The sequence below is a fragment of the Salvia splendens genome, chromosome 14 (assembly GCF_004379255.2).
Source record: "Salvia splendens isolate huo1 chromosome 14, SspV2, whole genome shotgun sequence".
NCBI lineage: Eukaryota > Viridiplantae > Streptophyta > Magnoliopsida > Lamiales > Lamiaceae > Salvia > Salvia splendens.
In genome coordinates, this window is record NC_056045.1 from 23,276,792 (window position 1) to 23,292,250 (window position 15,459).

The following is a 15,459-nucleotide window of genomic DNA, read 5'->3' on the forward strand; positions in this document are numbered from 1 at the left end:
TGCCAACTGAAAGACACTTTATATGTCTCAATACAAGACAAGGTAAATACTAAATATTATGGCAAAACATAAAACAATTACTTGATTGAGAAACAAATTACTGCTCTGCTACTATATTGTTACCACTACATTACATTCCCATACCGAGAGAGGACCATCTTTCGAAACAATACATATCCATCCAATCAATGCCTTTACAATTTGGGACCCTTAATAATAAAAGTGACGCTATTTTCATTTGATGCCAATCTTATAACGTGCCCCATTCTTATTGGACTTGAAAGATTAGTCATATTAAGTTTAAGAATTCAAGAAACCCTAAAATATTTTTAATTTTAACCATTGTCCTATCCCCACCTTATAGGATATACTCGTTGGTTTTAGTTTTCAATCATGGTAAGGCTTGTTTTGTTGATATATTTGACGTTCTCAAATTGGGGATTTAGTTGGATGTGGGTGTAGTTCTGAGTGAAATGTGAATGCTAGTTACTAATTAACTTATAACTACTCCCTCCATTCCATAATAATGGAGACATTTTTTTAAGCACGTAATTTAAGAATAATTGTACTTCCTCTGTTCCACTTTAGGAGTCCCGATTGAGTCGTGCACATGTTTTAAAAAAGTGTTTGAGTTTGTAATAAATAAATGTTGTAGTGGATATTGGGACCCACTTTTGGCACATGTTTTAAGAAAGTGTTTATGTAGTGTGTAATAAATAAATGTTATAGTGGATATTGAGACTCGCTTTTAACACTTTTTAAATTGAATTATAAGAATTTTTTATTAGTTTACCTCAACTGGGACTCCTAAAGCGGGACGGAGGGGGTATTAATTAGTGAGTTAAGTAATAAAACAAAGTAGAAAATAAAAAAGATAGAGAGGTGAAGATAAAATAAAGTAAAAGAGAGTAAAGTAAGTCAAAGGAAATATGTTGAATTTTACTTAAAAACTGAAATAACTTCATATGGAACGTACCAAAATGACTCCACTATTTTAAAATGGAGGGAGTACTATACTGCAAGGGCCAAGTATATGAATAATCTACAAGACTGAAATTAGAAGTATAAGTGACTCAACTTCAAACCAGAGAATGTGAATTGAAATTAAAATTCATTAAAAATGCAAGCTTTGTGAAAATCATGATACAGGGCCGACATTTAATTTCATGTAAGACTTAATGGAAAAAAATAAATATTTCTGGTCCTAATCCGTGGCTTGCAGTGCATTGAATTATCCCAACTAAAATTGGTCATGTATAGTATACTGATCACAACCAGAAAGAATGACCAAATAATTATGTTTCGGAAAAAAGAAAGTAGCCAGAAATTGTATGTTAACTCTAAAAATATAGTAATAAAAGTTTAAAGGAATAAATATGGCAGTGAAGTCCAGCCAAAGAGGTGGTCTCCTATATGTGATGTCTCTTCAAGACATACACACATGGGATTGTCCATACCATACTTAGATTCAATTGTGTTTATGATAACAATATTTTTAATTGAAAAATAAGCTGAACTAAATATTCTACCTTGAGATTCAGTTATGAAGCTGTTTAAAGTCAAACTAAATTTAAACTGATCAACTCTTTGAAGAGTTGCATCTTCGTCAAACTTCATGATTTGATAAAATTAAATTACTGAATTCATCTCAAAACAAATGAAATAAATTCAGATTCGACTCAAATAATTTACATCTTATATTCAACAACACATCAAAGCATTGCAGAATTATGCTTGTCACTTTGTCAGACATGCATGATACCACTAAATTTCTCATGCCCCTTGTCATGGCAACATGCACGAGCATGACTAATAATATAATTTCCTTTTTTATTATTTAATTATATTTTATACTTTCTTCTTTTGTTCTTCATCCTTTAACTATTTTTATTTCGTGCCTCTCTTAAAATTAGAAACTTTCTGTTTTAGTAGGGATTTATTTTTTACTTTCTAATAAAGTGGGATCCATTATCCACTAATAATATTCCAGTCATTTTTTTTATTTTTATTTTTTTATACTTTACTAATTTTATATTAAAACCCGTATTATTTAAAAAGTAGATGTATTTTTAAAGATAGGATGTAGTAGAATAAAGTGATAATTGTACAATACTAGTAAGTAAATAGAAGAGGAGACATGATTTGAGATCTGAAAACATAAATGTTCCAGCACAACACATCTCAATCAATGGCTGTGCAGATGTCGACGCTTTCAATTCCCAAAACCTCTCTTCAAAAAATTCCTTAACTCTTCCCTTCTTCACTCCTCTCCAAAATAAATCACATCAAATTACAAACAACTCTTCTACTAATTTGGAATGTGATGGAGTTCCTCAAGTCTAGTTTCCTTTGCATTCTACTTCTCCTCCTCCTCTTCGGGCCGGGCTTTTCAGCAGGTTCCCACCCACTCTCCCTCAATTATAAAGTAAGTATATTATATACTATCTCTCTAAAATGTGAATTTGCAGGGAGAATGCATGCGAAGAATATGGGATCAGAGGTTTACGATATTGATTACAGAGGGCCGGAAACGCACACATACAACCCGCCGCCGAATCGGGCCGGCCCAAGAATCCCTCATCAACCCACCTCGGCCCGTTTCAAGTCCAAACGGAATGTAAGGAGACATATTGATAGGAAAAATTCTAGATCGTGAGTTTGTGATGACTCAAATGATCATTCATACTATTATTCTCTCTTTTTTTTTTTGAAAATGTCATATATAATTTGCATTTGTGTGAATTTAAAAAATTGGGTTTCAGTATAGTTTATGCAACGAGATTTGGAATCTTTTAAAATATGACTTGAATTTTGCTTGGTTTTTTAAAATCTCAATTTTGTACTCCATGGTTTCAGTTTTGGTCTGTGACCGAGAATTAAACATAGAAAAATTAAATCAACTTGTTTGAATTTTGAATAATTGAGGTGTCATGGTATTGCACTCGTTTGTGTTATTTATACGCAAAGATTCAATTTTATGGAAGCCGAATTTTAGTTGTTGGCCAAAATCAAGCTTTCAACAAAGTTGAGATTGAAACGAATAATATAATAATTTGATTATATTTTGAAATTCTCCAAAATTCAGGCCGTAAACTATGCTTAACTCTTTTATTTAGATAAAGGAAAATTTAGGGGTGGGTAAGCTTCTTCTGTAATTGGGCACTATAACGGATGCTGATGTTCTATTTTGTTTACGATTATTTGTAATGTAAATTATTAGAATTACTATATTATAATACTATACAAGGGTTTATTAGGGGATTAAAGTGCACCTTGATATATTATATCGTTGCTTATTGATATATGCATGTGGAATAGGAGGTTAAAGTACTTTTATTTATATAAAGAGTAGAAATATAGAATTCTTACACGTAGCTTGCATTTATGCGCAATTAATTACACTAAATTGTTGACGACAAGAAGGAAGTTGCATTTAATTAATAAATCAACCAACAATTCTATAATGCTTTTATTGCACCGCTCCATTCTCTTATTACAACTATTATTTTTGGCATTTTTATCTAGAAGAAGTTTTTTTTAGAGTGATGCTGAATGGCCATGATATGATCAGCCATAAACTTAAAATATTAATAAAAAGTTGTGTGATTAATGCTAATTCGACAAAATCGATACACTTAAATATATTGAAATTATTGTGCCCTTTACTTGAAATATACAATTACTATCTTTTATGCAAATATAAGTATAACCCATGTGGGTCCTCTTATATTGCTTATATTATTATAATCCAAAATTAAGACCATATCTCCACCCTAAGATTTGAAAATGAATGGATGAGATTAAATCTTACGAATCTCAATAAATAGTAGACAAAATATCAACAAAAGGGTAAGATCGTCATTCTGTTATATCAACATAGTGTATTACAAATATCAACACAATGGCATGAATATTTCAACACAAGTACACGAAAATATCAACACATTTTTATTGAGAGTTCACATGCATTATATTGAGATTTTATATGCATTATGTATTTGTTGATAAAAAATTCTAATTATCACCATATACGAAAAGTGAAATGAAAATTATCAAATTTCATCATCCAAACGTCGTCGGAACATATGCAATTGGGATCTCGTTAGAATACTTATAAAATTACATTTAATTTGATATATTTTTGCGAAAAAATAATTTAAATGGATAGAGTTACATAAATTTAAAGTTTTAGGATAATTTTAATAAGAGAGAATTGACATTAATACCCTTCAATTTTATTTAATAATTATTTTAATTTAAAATATAATCACTTAACATTATATCAACCATTGATCTTCTAATTTAATAGTTAAAAATTAATCTTAATTTTGTATTGATAGTTAGTTAGCAATTGATCACCTCCCTAACCCATATATATATATATATATATATATATATATATATATATATTTTAAATTTATTGTGCTCCGTAGCTCGCAAATGCATCGGTTTCATTTTAATCTATCTCAAATTCAACTAATGGTTCAATTGATTTTAATTTCAAATTTGAAAATTTGAATATTTCAATTGATCTTTAATTCAATTTTTAGAATTTGTAGAAATCGGTAATATTATTGCTTAATTATTGACATGGTATAGTACATGATATATAGGCTAGAATATCACTATACAAGGTAAGATATTAACTCAATTATATCTTCCTAATTATGCGGTAGAGATACTCCGTAATCTTCTCATTCAATGCGTGATCTTCTCCTTGATTTTGTAGATGTTCCGGCTCTCTTTCCAACACTCTTTCCAACACTCCCCCTCAAGTTAAGTGACAGGATCTCCAAAACTTAACTTGCCCAGTACTTCTTGGAAATTCTTTGCGGAGACAGCCTTAGTCAGGATGTTTGCTAGTTGATCTTCAGATTTCACATATGGAATCTCCACTATCTTCTCTTCGAGGTTTTCCTTTATGAAATGTCGATCAATTTCGACGTGTTTCGTTCTGTCATGCTGCACTGGATTCTCTGAAATGCTGATTGCAGCTTTATTATCACATAGCAGCTTGCAAGTCTTCTGTGACTCCAAGTCCAATTCTCTCATCAACCTTCTAAGCCACAGTATTTCGGTCAAGCCACTTCGAATACCTCGGAACTCAGCTTCGGCACTTGAGAGTGCCACGACCTTCTGCTTTTTACTTCTCCAAGTTACCAAGTTCCCACCAACAAAGGTGAAGTATTCTCTAGTGGATCGTCTGTCCATCAGGTTCCCTGCCCAGTCTGCATCAGTATATCCGTGGATGTCTAGGTGCCCATTTTTCCGAAATAGCACTCCATGTCCGGCAATTCCTTTCAAGTATCGTACCACCCTAAGCGCTACTTCCCAATGTTCTTCTTGAGGACTGTGCATAAATTGACTGAGGACTCCTACCGCATAGGCAATGTCTGGTCTCGTATGGGATAAGTAGATGAGTTTCCCAACTAGTCTATGGTATCTTCCCCGATCAGTAGGGTTCGCTCCTTTTGTGATTTGAAGCCCATGATTCTGAACTATATGAGTGTCTGCTGGCCTACAGTCCAATATTCCTATCTCTGCCAAGAGGTCCAGTATATACTTGCGTTGACTGATAAAGATCCCTTTTCCAGACCTAAGTACTTCGATCCCGAGAAAGTACTTGAGGTCACCCAGATTCTTCATTTCAAATTCCGCTGCAAGATGTCCCTTTAGTCGCTCTATCTCGGCGTCATCATCTCCAGTGATAATCATATCATCCACATAAATGATCAAACAAGTGATTTTCTCGCCTTCTCTTTTGATGAAGAGGGTGTGATCAGAGCTGCTGTAACACCCCGAGTTTTCGTGCTTGGATTTTGGAGTATAAAAAAAAATTTGGACGAAGAGATACTTGGAATCAAAGTACAAATAAATTAATTCAAGGATAAAAGTTAAACATATACTTTATTAGAAAAATACTTAGAGGAGTATTTTTACAAGAATGATGGAATTTTGCAAGTAGTATATGAGTACTTTGAAAGGGACTACACAATTGGATGAATGAAGCTACAAGTAAGGTTCCTATTCAAGCATAAGAGACCCTTCCAAGGAAGGAAATGAAGTAGTAGCTAATCCCACTCTATTGGAATTGTAGTAGCAAAAACTTAGATAAAAGTTAAGGTTGTTTTGGTCAAAGGAGCTACAATAGGAGATCTTCTACCCCTCATCAATCTTCTCTCCATCTTTCTCGAAAATATGGCCCCATGAAACTCCAAAAGAGGCAGCCCCTAGACCTGCAAATTAACACAAAATGGGGTTAGAAAAATAGACTTATAAGAAAGGGGAAGAAGGGGCAAGCTCGATTAAGCATGGATAGGAGGCAGGTTGAATAATACAGCCGAGAGGCTGCCTCCTTGGGCAGAGAAGCAGCTATTTTGTCACATTCCCATCTTACACCAAAATGGAAGCTAATACAAATGAGCATAGTAAAATGAGCTCATTGAACATGCTCAAAAGGAACATGGATCAGATGCTCCTTCCCAACACCAAGGCCGAGAATCCAGCATAAGAACAGTCCCAAATGTTACACCAATTAAGTAAAGGGGCTCAGTCACAAAGCTCAAAAAGAGAGGTTAGTTGTTAGCTCAAAATAGAAATTGGAGCTCTCCAATGCCTTACACCAATATAGTAGTGAAGCTTTAAGCCCAAAATCAAAAAGGAGAGAGAATCTTTAACCCAAATTAGACACAAAATGCCAAGGAGTTTTGGCTATAAATACCAGCCCCACCACCATCTCCTTCCTCACACCTCTCAAAATTCACAAGAAGTGCAGCAAGGGAGGAAGGAGTGGTGAAGACCGAGAGGGCAGTCCGGCGTTCGAAGGAGTCACCGAGAATGAGGTAATACACTAGCACCCTCTCTGCATTATTTCGGACATCATACTTGGCTCAAGAACATAGAATCATAGCTATAGAAGTCTCATGGCAGTAGCAAGTATGGATTAAGTATCTAATAGAGAGAGATCTTAATCAAACCAAGCTTGAGAAAACTTAGACAAGAAAGTGAGTACATCCCAGTGAATTTTCAAGAGTTTAAAACCAAGCAGTAAGCCTCTCCCAACACCAAATAGTCACACCTCACACTAACTGCCCCAAGGACTCAACAAAGTAGTCTAAGCAATGAGAATTATAGAACTTAGCTTTAAGGCCGAGGGGCTGCCTCGGAGGCCACAGGCGATGGCGAGGCCACGAGGGCAGCCGCGGGGACTCCACGGGGCAGCAGGCTGAACAGCTCCAGCAGCGGTTGTCTGCCTGTGCAACTGGCAGCAACGAGCAGTGAGGCGGTAGCTGCAGCGGCAGGGGAAGAGGCTGAGAAGGGGCTGCACTTGCCCGAACCCGACAGACGGGGCAGCGCCGTGACCGCTCTATGGAATAGTGATTGGAGAACTTGACGGAGAGAGAGAGTGTGCAAAATGGCGTGACCGCCGCACACACCGCTGCATGGCCGACGGGCGACGGCCGGTCGGTAAGAGAGCAGTAGAGAGGGATCGGAGGCGAGTGCCGATTCTAGAGGAGTTGCCGGAATGAGAGGATTCGCCGGAGGAAGGCGAGAACCGGTGATAGGAAGAGGACGGCGATTGATCGCCATATCCGAGAGAAGAAGAAGGGTTCTACCTAATTGAGAGATTTGGGGGAAAATGAGTGAAATTGATTTTTGGGAATTAGGATATCCTAAATTTGAGGAACGTGGAGTGTATGGTGATGAAGGAAGAAGCCGATACTGAGGATTTAAAATAATTGGGCTGGTTTCCTTATTTAAATCATTTGGGCCCGAAGATGAATTAGAGGAGAATGGAGTTGTGAGCCGAATAATTAATTCAAATTGGGCCAGGAGTTAAATAAGAGAATGGGCTGGATATTTTCGAGTAGTGAGCTAGTATTTCATTACGGATTGGACCGAGATATTAACTGTTGAGCTTGGACATTTAATTATGTGGACTGTGAAGAGTATTTAAGTTAGGCTTAGAGAATTAAATGAGATGAAGGATGATTTTAATTGAGGAAGTTGGGCCTCTTGAGGAGTAATTTGAGGAATTTATATTGGGCCGGAAATGGTGTATGCTTGGGTTGAGAAGATTTGACAGTTAGGCAGAGAATTATTTGTTGGGCTAAAGTCTTGGGTTACAGAAATAATTGAAGATAGGGCCGAATGGAATTAATTTACGAGGGAGCTTGGGATGCACAACATGATCGTCGAACAAGAAGGTGCAGAGCTGACTGATTGGGCCAATAAAGATGCAGCCGGTCGAAGCCACAACGTGGCCACCCCCAATGTACGAATGGTGATACCTCATGAGGACGCCGAACGGGGTCCAAGCATTTGCCGACATGCACCAATAAGAAGCCCATATTCGACTCCAGCAGAATATAATTGAAGGTTGCGAGCGCGGAAGAGTGCACATTGATATTTATAATGTAATTTGTGAAAATCGTTGTTTTTTTGTTGAATTGTACTTTTAATTTTTTTTTATTTAATGAAATTATGATTGCATTTTCCTGTATTCATGTCGAAATCTTAATTCCGTATTTGTGAATTTGTGAATTGGTTTGTTGGGATGTCCTAATGCTTGTTCACTATTGTGCAGTGGGATGTCCTAATGACATGACAAGTGTTTTTTTTGGGATGTCCTTGTCCGTGGGGATATCCGTCCAATTGTGGATGCTTTAAACGCAACAATGAGAAAATATAACATATGCTAAGACAACTCATAGTGTCAATTGCAAAAGGGTACTGGTACAAATATTCCCCAGCAGTGTAGTGACCAGTGTTGTTAGGGTCGCGGGGCGCATCGGGTCGATGAGGTAAAAATTCGGGTCGCGGGTCGACGAGACAACTGGGTCGAGAGACCCACAAATCTAGGTTAATTGTTTTGCCTTTTAATATTAAATAAAATAAATATATTGCTCTAATGTTTATAATATATCAAATAATATAAATGTAAACGCAATTCATGTGAATAGAGATAAAGTGGAAAATAGAAATGATCAAAAAATCAAAACAATTCATAAGTCATAACACAATAAATAATTGATACTATTGTCTGAAAATATCAAAACAAAGGAATATATGAAGGGTGGCAACAAAAGATATTTGAATTGTTTATTTGTTTAGGAGTGAAGAGGCCGAATTCTAAAGTGTAGAAAGTAGGTTTGAAAAGTTTGATGTGGTGCATGCATATATATAGAGAATTGTGATTTAGAGAGTCAGAAAACATGTGAGAGATTTGAGAAAATCAGAGATAGCAACCCAACGGCGACCCTGTATCTCGATCAACCCACCCATGTTGGGGCGGTGATGGTCTCGACCCAGGCGACCCGGGCGACCCGAGCGACCCGAACGACATTTTGACAACACTGGTAGTGACACAGGTCAGTTCTTGAACTTCATCATGTAAAAAGAAAAGATGGTTTACACAAGAGTGTTAACATGCTATGACAGCATATAGATGGGATCAAACATGAAACCAAAGATGTTTAACGAAATAATAGCTAAAACACTGCATTCCCGACACTCAGGATCTAGCAACTCAATGGCTCATCCTCTACTCCGTTGTTACAGGAATGAGATCGAGAGTGGCCTGTTGTTACTCCAAGCAAGCAAGCAAGCCAAGTCATAGAATTGAAAAACGGCAAGCACAACAGGAAATCTTCATGGTCTCCCCTTGATAGAACTTCTCTTGAAATGATTGACAAAAGATGGAGACTACAGAACACAACTTCCGTGTAAAGGATTAATCAGCTGTTTAAATACAAGCAGTTAAGCAGTGACTTTTTCACAATAAGGAGTAAAGAGATCGCATATTTAATTTTAAACTGAATACTTAACTACTTCCTACAAATCCTTAACCCGCTATTTCGCATTGTGATGTCCAGCAAAATACCATTCGCATTAGATGAAATTTGTATGAATATAACAACTCAAAATTGCTTCTAGAACGAACAAACCAAACTGCAAACGATCCCAATTAAATGCATTGACAAATTATTCTCAAAATTCACATGATCACATACGGTGGGAAGGCAAAAATAAGAAACACGATTGGAATATCACAAACTTTGAGAAACAAGGTTACTTAAAAATGTTGCAGACTTTGCAAATTAAGAAACAGGATTACTTCATAAATGGACAATGTTGTAGTCGGCGAGGGTTCTGCCGTCTTCGAGCTGCTTTCCGGCGAAGATGAGGCGCTGCTGATCGGGCGGAATCCCCTCCTTATCTTGGATCTTGGCCTTGACGTTGTCGATTGTGTCTGAGCTCTCAACCTCGAGAGTAAATGGTAGGGTTTTCACGAAAATCTGCATTTTCTTTTCAAATATGCAAGAATCGGGTAATAATTGAAGGGAAATTCAGATTCAGATATTGCAAAATGATTAAATTGGGCAAACGTGGTTTTGAATTTATAGGGAGCGAAGGAGGGGGAAATTGCCGATTGGTTGGTGACGTTGAATGCTGATTTGGCTTTATTTTTTCTTTTCAAGTTTTGAAATGTAAAACAGCCTAAATTTTTAAATGCGTACATTTGAATATAAATTATGTCACAAATTCAGAGAATCTCACAGAACGGCATCCCTCAATTTATTTGGGTTCTATTCATTTTAGATGATCTTAATTTAACTCAGTTATTTCTTTTATACAAAAAAATAAATTAACAATTATTATTTTATTCTTTTTTTTTTATTCCATTTCTTATTTTATTTTATCACCATTAATTTCATTTAACATAATTTATTAATCTCTTAACTAAGTTGGGTCCGAAGAATATATCATACCTTTTTCGCCACACATCGTACAATAATTTATTTTGACCAACGATCTAAGTTCACGGGTGCTTCCAGGAATAAATGGCTCGACAAGATATCGAGAGGTGATATTATGGGATAAGTATCACTATGATCAGAGTGGATATAGTTCTCCCCATTAAGAACAATGTTTGAAGATATTGTTCAGTATTGATATGTGTTGTAATGTATGTTATGTGTTTGGTTGTGTATGACTTATGTAGTTATATGATTTATTTCACTGTAAATGTTTGTGTATCTTTGTCATTTGCGAATAAAAACTTTGTGATATTGAATGTTATCTCTTTTATTTTCTTTATTTATAAGCAAGGTGAGTAATTTATACTGGAGTAGTAATTATTTGATAATACTAATCCATAAAACATGGACTAAAAAGCAGGTTGAAATTAGGTCTCACAACAACAATACTTAATTATAATATTCTGTAAGATGTTGCAGTGATTAAAATGTAATTTCTATAACAAATTCCATTGTTTTCTAACTATAAATTCACTATGAGGTTATGAATCAATAGCCATGTAATGGTACTTACTTATCTCACATTTGATCATTTTCATGCACATTAATTTAGTCATCATTAGTTGCCCAAAATTTGCAATTATCATCAAAATAGATTCTAGATATACAATATGGTTTCTTTGATGTGAAATTATATTTTCAAATGTCAATTTCGAACGCATTCAGAAGAGTTTGTAGCAATCACATTGAGTAAACTATTTAACCTTGATGTTGTTGATTCTAGACACACATAAACAGAATATATAAGATATCCATAAATTATTAATCTTTCATGTATGTTGATCGAAAACTTTTTCTAGAGAAAGTTAATTGAATAAACGATTTAGATTTGACTTCCTCGACCAATTGTTAATGAAGACGCACGTATAAATATGTACTATATGCTGGATATTTAGCTAGAAGACATCTAAGGACATTTGCAACACAAAGTTCCCCATCAAAAAAGTGTCCAAGTGGATGATTGGTGCTTTTAGTTGAATTCGTGAGTGCGAAGTCCACAAATATATATGAGCACTGGCTTGCTATGAAAATATGGGTAGTGTATTTAATAATTTTATTCTGACTTTTAGAGCATCCACATCGGTGAGCTGTGGCTCGTCTGTCCGTCCGTCCGTGCCAGCGGCGCGGCACCGCTGTCCTCCGCTGCGCTCTTGCCGCTGGCACGGCGCTGCTCGATCCATCGAGCACGTCCGTGCCAGCGAGCAGCATACGTGGCAGGCGGTGATTGGCAAACGGCATAGCCGTTGGCAATTTGATTTTTTTTAAATCGGATTTTAATTAAAAAATCCGATTAAAAATATAAAAAATTTCCCACTTCCCAAAAAATTATATCCATTTCCTATCCACTTTTAATTTATTTTTCAATTTTTTCCCCCAAAAATACACATTTTCATCTATAAATACCCTTACTTTCACACCAAAAAATTCACACCACACTACACAATTCTCATCTATATTATCTCATTTTCATTCTCAATCTTTCTTCCACTCCTACAACATAACAATGTCCGGACACGGCGATCACCCACCCTGCTCCCACGGTTGGAACCCCGAGTGGTTCGGTTCTCAACCGTTTCCTAGTCCGAAAACGGAATATTCGGCCCCTCCTCAAACCCAAGGTTCGGAAGTTTCGGGTGGCTACCGGCTTTACCCGATCGACGACCAAGATGCTTCCGAAGGGCAATACGGGTGGACACCCGAGCCTAGAGCGAGGTCGAGCGGCCCCTCCCAAACTCCGACTCCTCTTACTCGCGGTGTCCGCACGCCGTACACTCCGGCGGAGATGGAGCAATTGTTCAAAGCGTTCTTGTCAATCTCCGAAGATCCGGAGGTTGGCACGAACCAATCCGACGATCATTATTGGTGGCGCATCTGTCGCCGGTACAATGAAAACCGGCCGGCTGAAACAATCGAGCGCAACGAGAGTATGGTGCGCAACGCCATATACAGAGCCAACGAAGAAATCCAAAAGTTCCAGGGGTATTACCTACAGGAAGAGCGGTCGGCGGGGAGCGGTCGGAGCGAGGTCGACATCATCAGTTCCGCCTTGTCGACCTACCAATCCAATGCTTTCTGTTTTAGAATTCATTCCAGCTAGCCTTCTTTGCTTGGGCTTTGGTTAGATTCTCCCTTGTTCAACAAAAACACTTGCACCATTATCTCGCAAATATGAATTTGGGGTGAGATTCTGCTTCCATCAGAAAACAGAAGATATTATCATCAAATAACGACTTCCAAAAATCAGTATTTTTTCTTTGTGAAATGTGAGAATCACCATTGTACTCTAATCACACTGGTCAGGTCTTGAGCTTTGTCACGTAAGAAGAAAAGATGACTTTCACAAGAGTGTCAACAAGCTATGAATACATAAAGATGGGGGATCAAACATGAAACAAACGGATATTTAACGAAATAATAGCTAAAACACTGCATTCCTGGCACCAGAATGCGATGATGCCAAAGAGAAGAGCCATCCATCTCTCAGGTTCTGTGATACCAGAACCAGCATCTAGAAGGCCAACTACTCGGCTCGTCCCCTGTTTATCTACTGCATCATTCCAGCAATGAGATCAAGAGAGGCCTTGTTACTCATAGCATTGAAAAATAGCAAGCGGTCTCTCCATGATACAATATCTTAAGCAATGTTTGACAAATAGATGTAGAGCAGAGAACATATGCCAACAACTTCAATATAAAGAATAGAACATCCAGCTGTTTGAATACGCACCTAAGCGATGACTTTGCGTCCATCAAATCATAAAACCCATTATTACACTTTGTGGTGTCGAGAAATTTATGGACAAACAAACCACACTTCTGAACAGAAAATAATCCAATCACAAATTGTTCGCGTTCTAAATGATAATGGGAAGGAAAAAGAACGAAACAAGATTACTTAATACCAACAGAATATCACAAACTTGTAATTACAGTAGACCGAGCTTTTGATTACAAAAACTAACTTCTCAAGCTATCATAGTAATAAATTATGATTCACCACCACGGAGGCGAAGGACAAGGTGCAGAGTAGACTCCTTCTGGATATTGTAGTCAGCGAGGGTACGCCCATCCTCGAGCTGCTTCCCTGCAAATATGAGCCTCTGCTGGTCTGGCGGAATCCCCTCTTTGTCTTGAATCTTCGCCTTCACATTATCGATAGTGTCAGAGCTCTCCACTTCCAGCGTGATCGTCTTGCCAGTAAGAGTTTTCACGAAGATCTGCATCCCACCGCGAAGCCTCAGAACCAAGTGCAAAGTGGATTCCTTCTGGATATTGTAGTCGGCGAGGGTTCTGCCGTCTTCAAGCTGCTTTCCGGCGAAGATGAGTCTCTGCTGATCAGGCGGAATCCCCTCCTTGTCCTGAATTTTGGACTTGACGTTGTCGATTGTGTCGGAGCACTCGACCTCGAGGGTGATCGTCTTCCCCGTTAGGGTTTTGACGAAGATTTGCATCCCACCGCGGAGGCGGAGGACTAGATGGAGCGTCGATTCCTTTTGGATGTTGTAGTCGGCGAGGGTTCTGCCGTCCTCAAGCTGCTTCCCGGCGAAGATGAGGCGCTGCTGATCGGGCGGAATCCCCTCCTTATCTTGGATCTTGGCCTTGACGTTGTCGATTGTGTCGGAGCTCTCAACCTCGAGAGTAATGGTCTTCCCTGTTAGGGTTTTCACGAAAATCTGCATTTTCAAATATGCTACGAGAATTTGGTGATAAAGAGAGGTTTGAAGGGAAAGTCAGAGATTGCAAAATGCTGATATGAATTGCTGAAGCAAGTGTCCAGGAATATATTTATAGGCAGCGAAAGAGGAGAAATTGCCGATTCCAAAGGCGGTTGGTGACGTTCGAGAATGTTCTGCAGAGGACTCGAGGGTCGATCCTTCTAGAACGTTGAACGGAAATTTGGCGTTACTTTTATTTGTTTTTATTTTTGAATTACTTTGACCATATTAAATGAGTATATTCGAAAATATATTATGTCAATTATATAAAATTTCAATTTCAGAGATTTCGGTAAACAAGATCAGCATTCCACGTTTTGGGAGAAACTCAATTTCAGAGGTTTTGATAAACAAGATCAACATTCCACGTTTTAGAAATTGATAGAACGAAGCCCCTAACATAGACTAATATTCAATTACCTTTATAATTTTTTAAACTTTCATGATACAACCATTTTTCTTTATGCTGAAATTTGAATCCTTAGGGGTATGAAAATTGGGTCTAAATTGAAGTAATTCGGTCTAAATTGAGGTAATTCAATTCAGGGCTTGCAAAATACAGTAGTTGTTTGAACTAGTAAGTAAAATCCAAGCATTTGCATCGGTGCTCTTGCGGAAGAGTTGTGTTCTTGCCAATGACAAGAGCACGTCCGTGTTCACCGCTGTAGTCTGCTGTGCTCTGTTGTGCTCTTGCCGACGACACGGCCCTGCTCGATAGCAAGAGCACCGTCGTGCCGAAGAGCACGCCTACGTGGTGCCTCCTGATTGGCTTGTTTTTATTCCATTAATTTTTTTAGATTCATAAAAAATAAAAAACAATCTGGAAAAAGAAAAAATATATTTTTTCGGATTCCCAAAAATATAGCCCTTTTTACCATTCTTTTCAATTTTTTTTATTTTTTTATAAAAATTATCCCAAAATT

The 15,459-nt window shown here is 37.4% G+C and overlaps 1 protein-coding gene and 1 long non-coding RNA gene across 2 annotated transcripts; one reads left to right on the top strand and one right to left on the bottom strand.

The window, feature by feature from the left end:
* The first annotated feature begins 2,137 nt into the window (after window positions 1-2,137).
* Window positions 2,138-2,920, top strand: LOC121764720. Its single transcript, XR_006042613.1, has 2 exons — window positions 2,138-2,396; window positions 2,469-2,920. It is a non-coding gene; the product is annotated as an uncharacterized LOC121764720 (long non-coding RNA).
* A 10,779-nt stretch (window positions 2,921-13,699) lies between these two features.
* LOC121765814 (polyubiquitin 11) lies at window positions 13,700-14,587 on the bottom strand. Its single transcript, XM_042162062.1, has one exon. It carries the CDS (start codon window positions 14,498-14,500, stop codon window positions 13,808-13,810), a length of 693 nt encoding a protein of 230 aa, XP_042017996.1. The 5' UTR covers window positions 14,501-14,587; the 3' UTR covers window positions 13,700-13,807.
* Between the last annotated feature and the right edge of the window lie 872 nt (window positions 14,588-15,459).

Bases quoted from the DNA above. Each gene is read 5' to 3' on its own strand.
- LOC121765814 (XM_042162062.1), bottom strand. From the start codon at position 14,500: ATGCAGATTTTCGTGAAAACCCTAACAGGGAAGACCATTACTCTCGAG.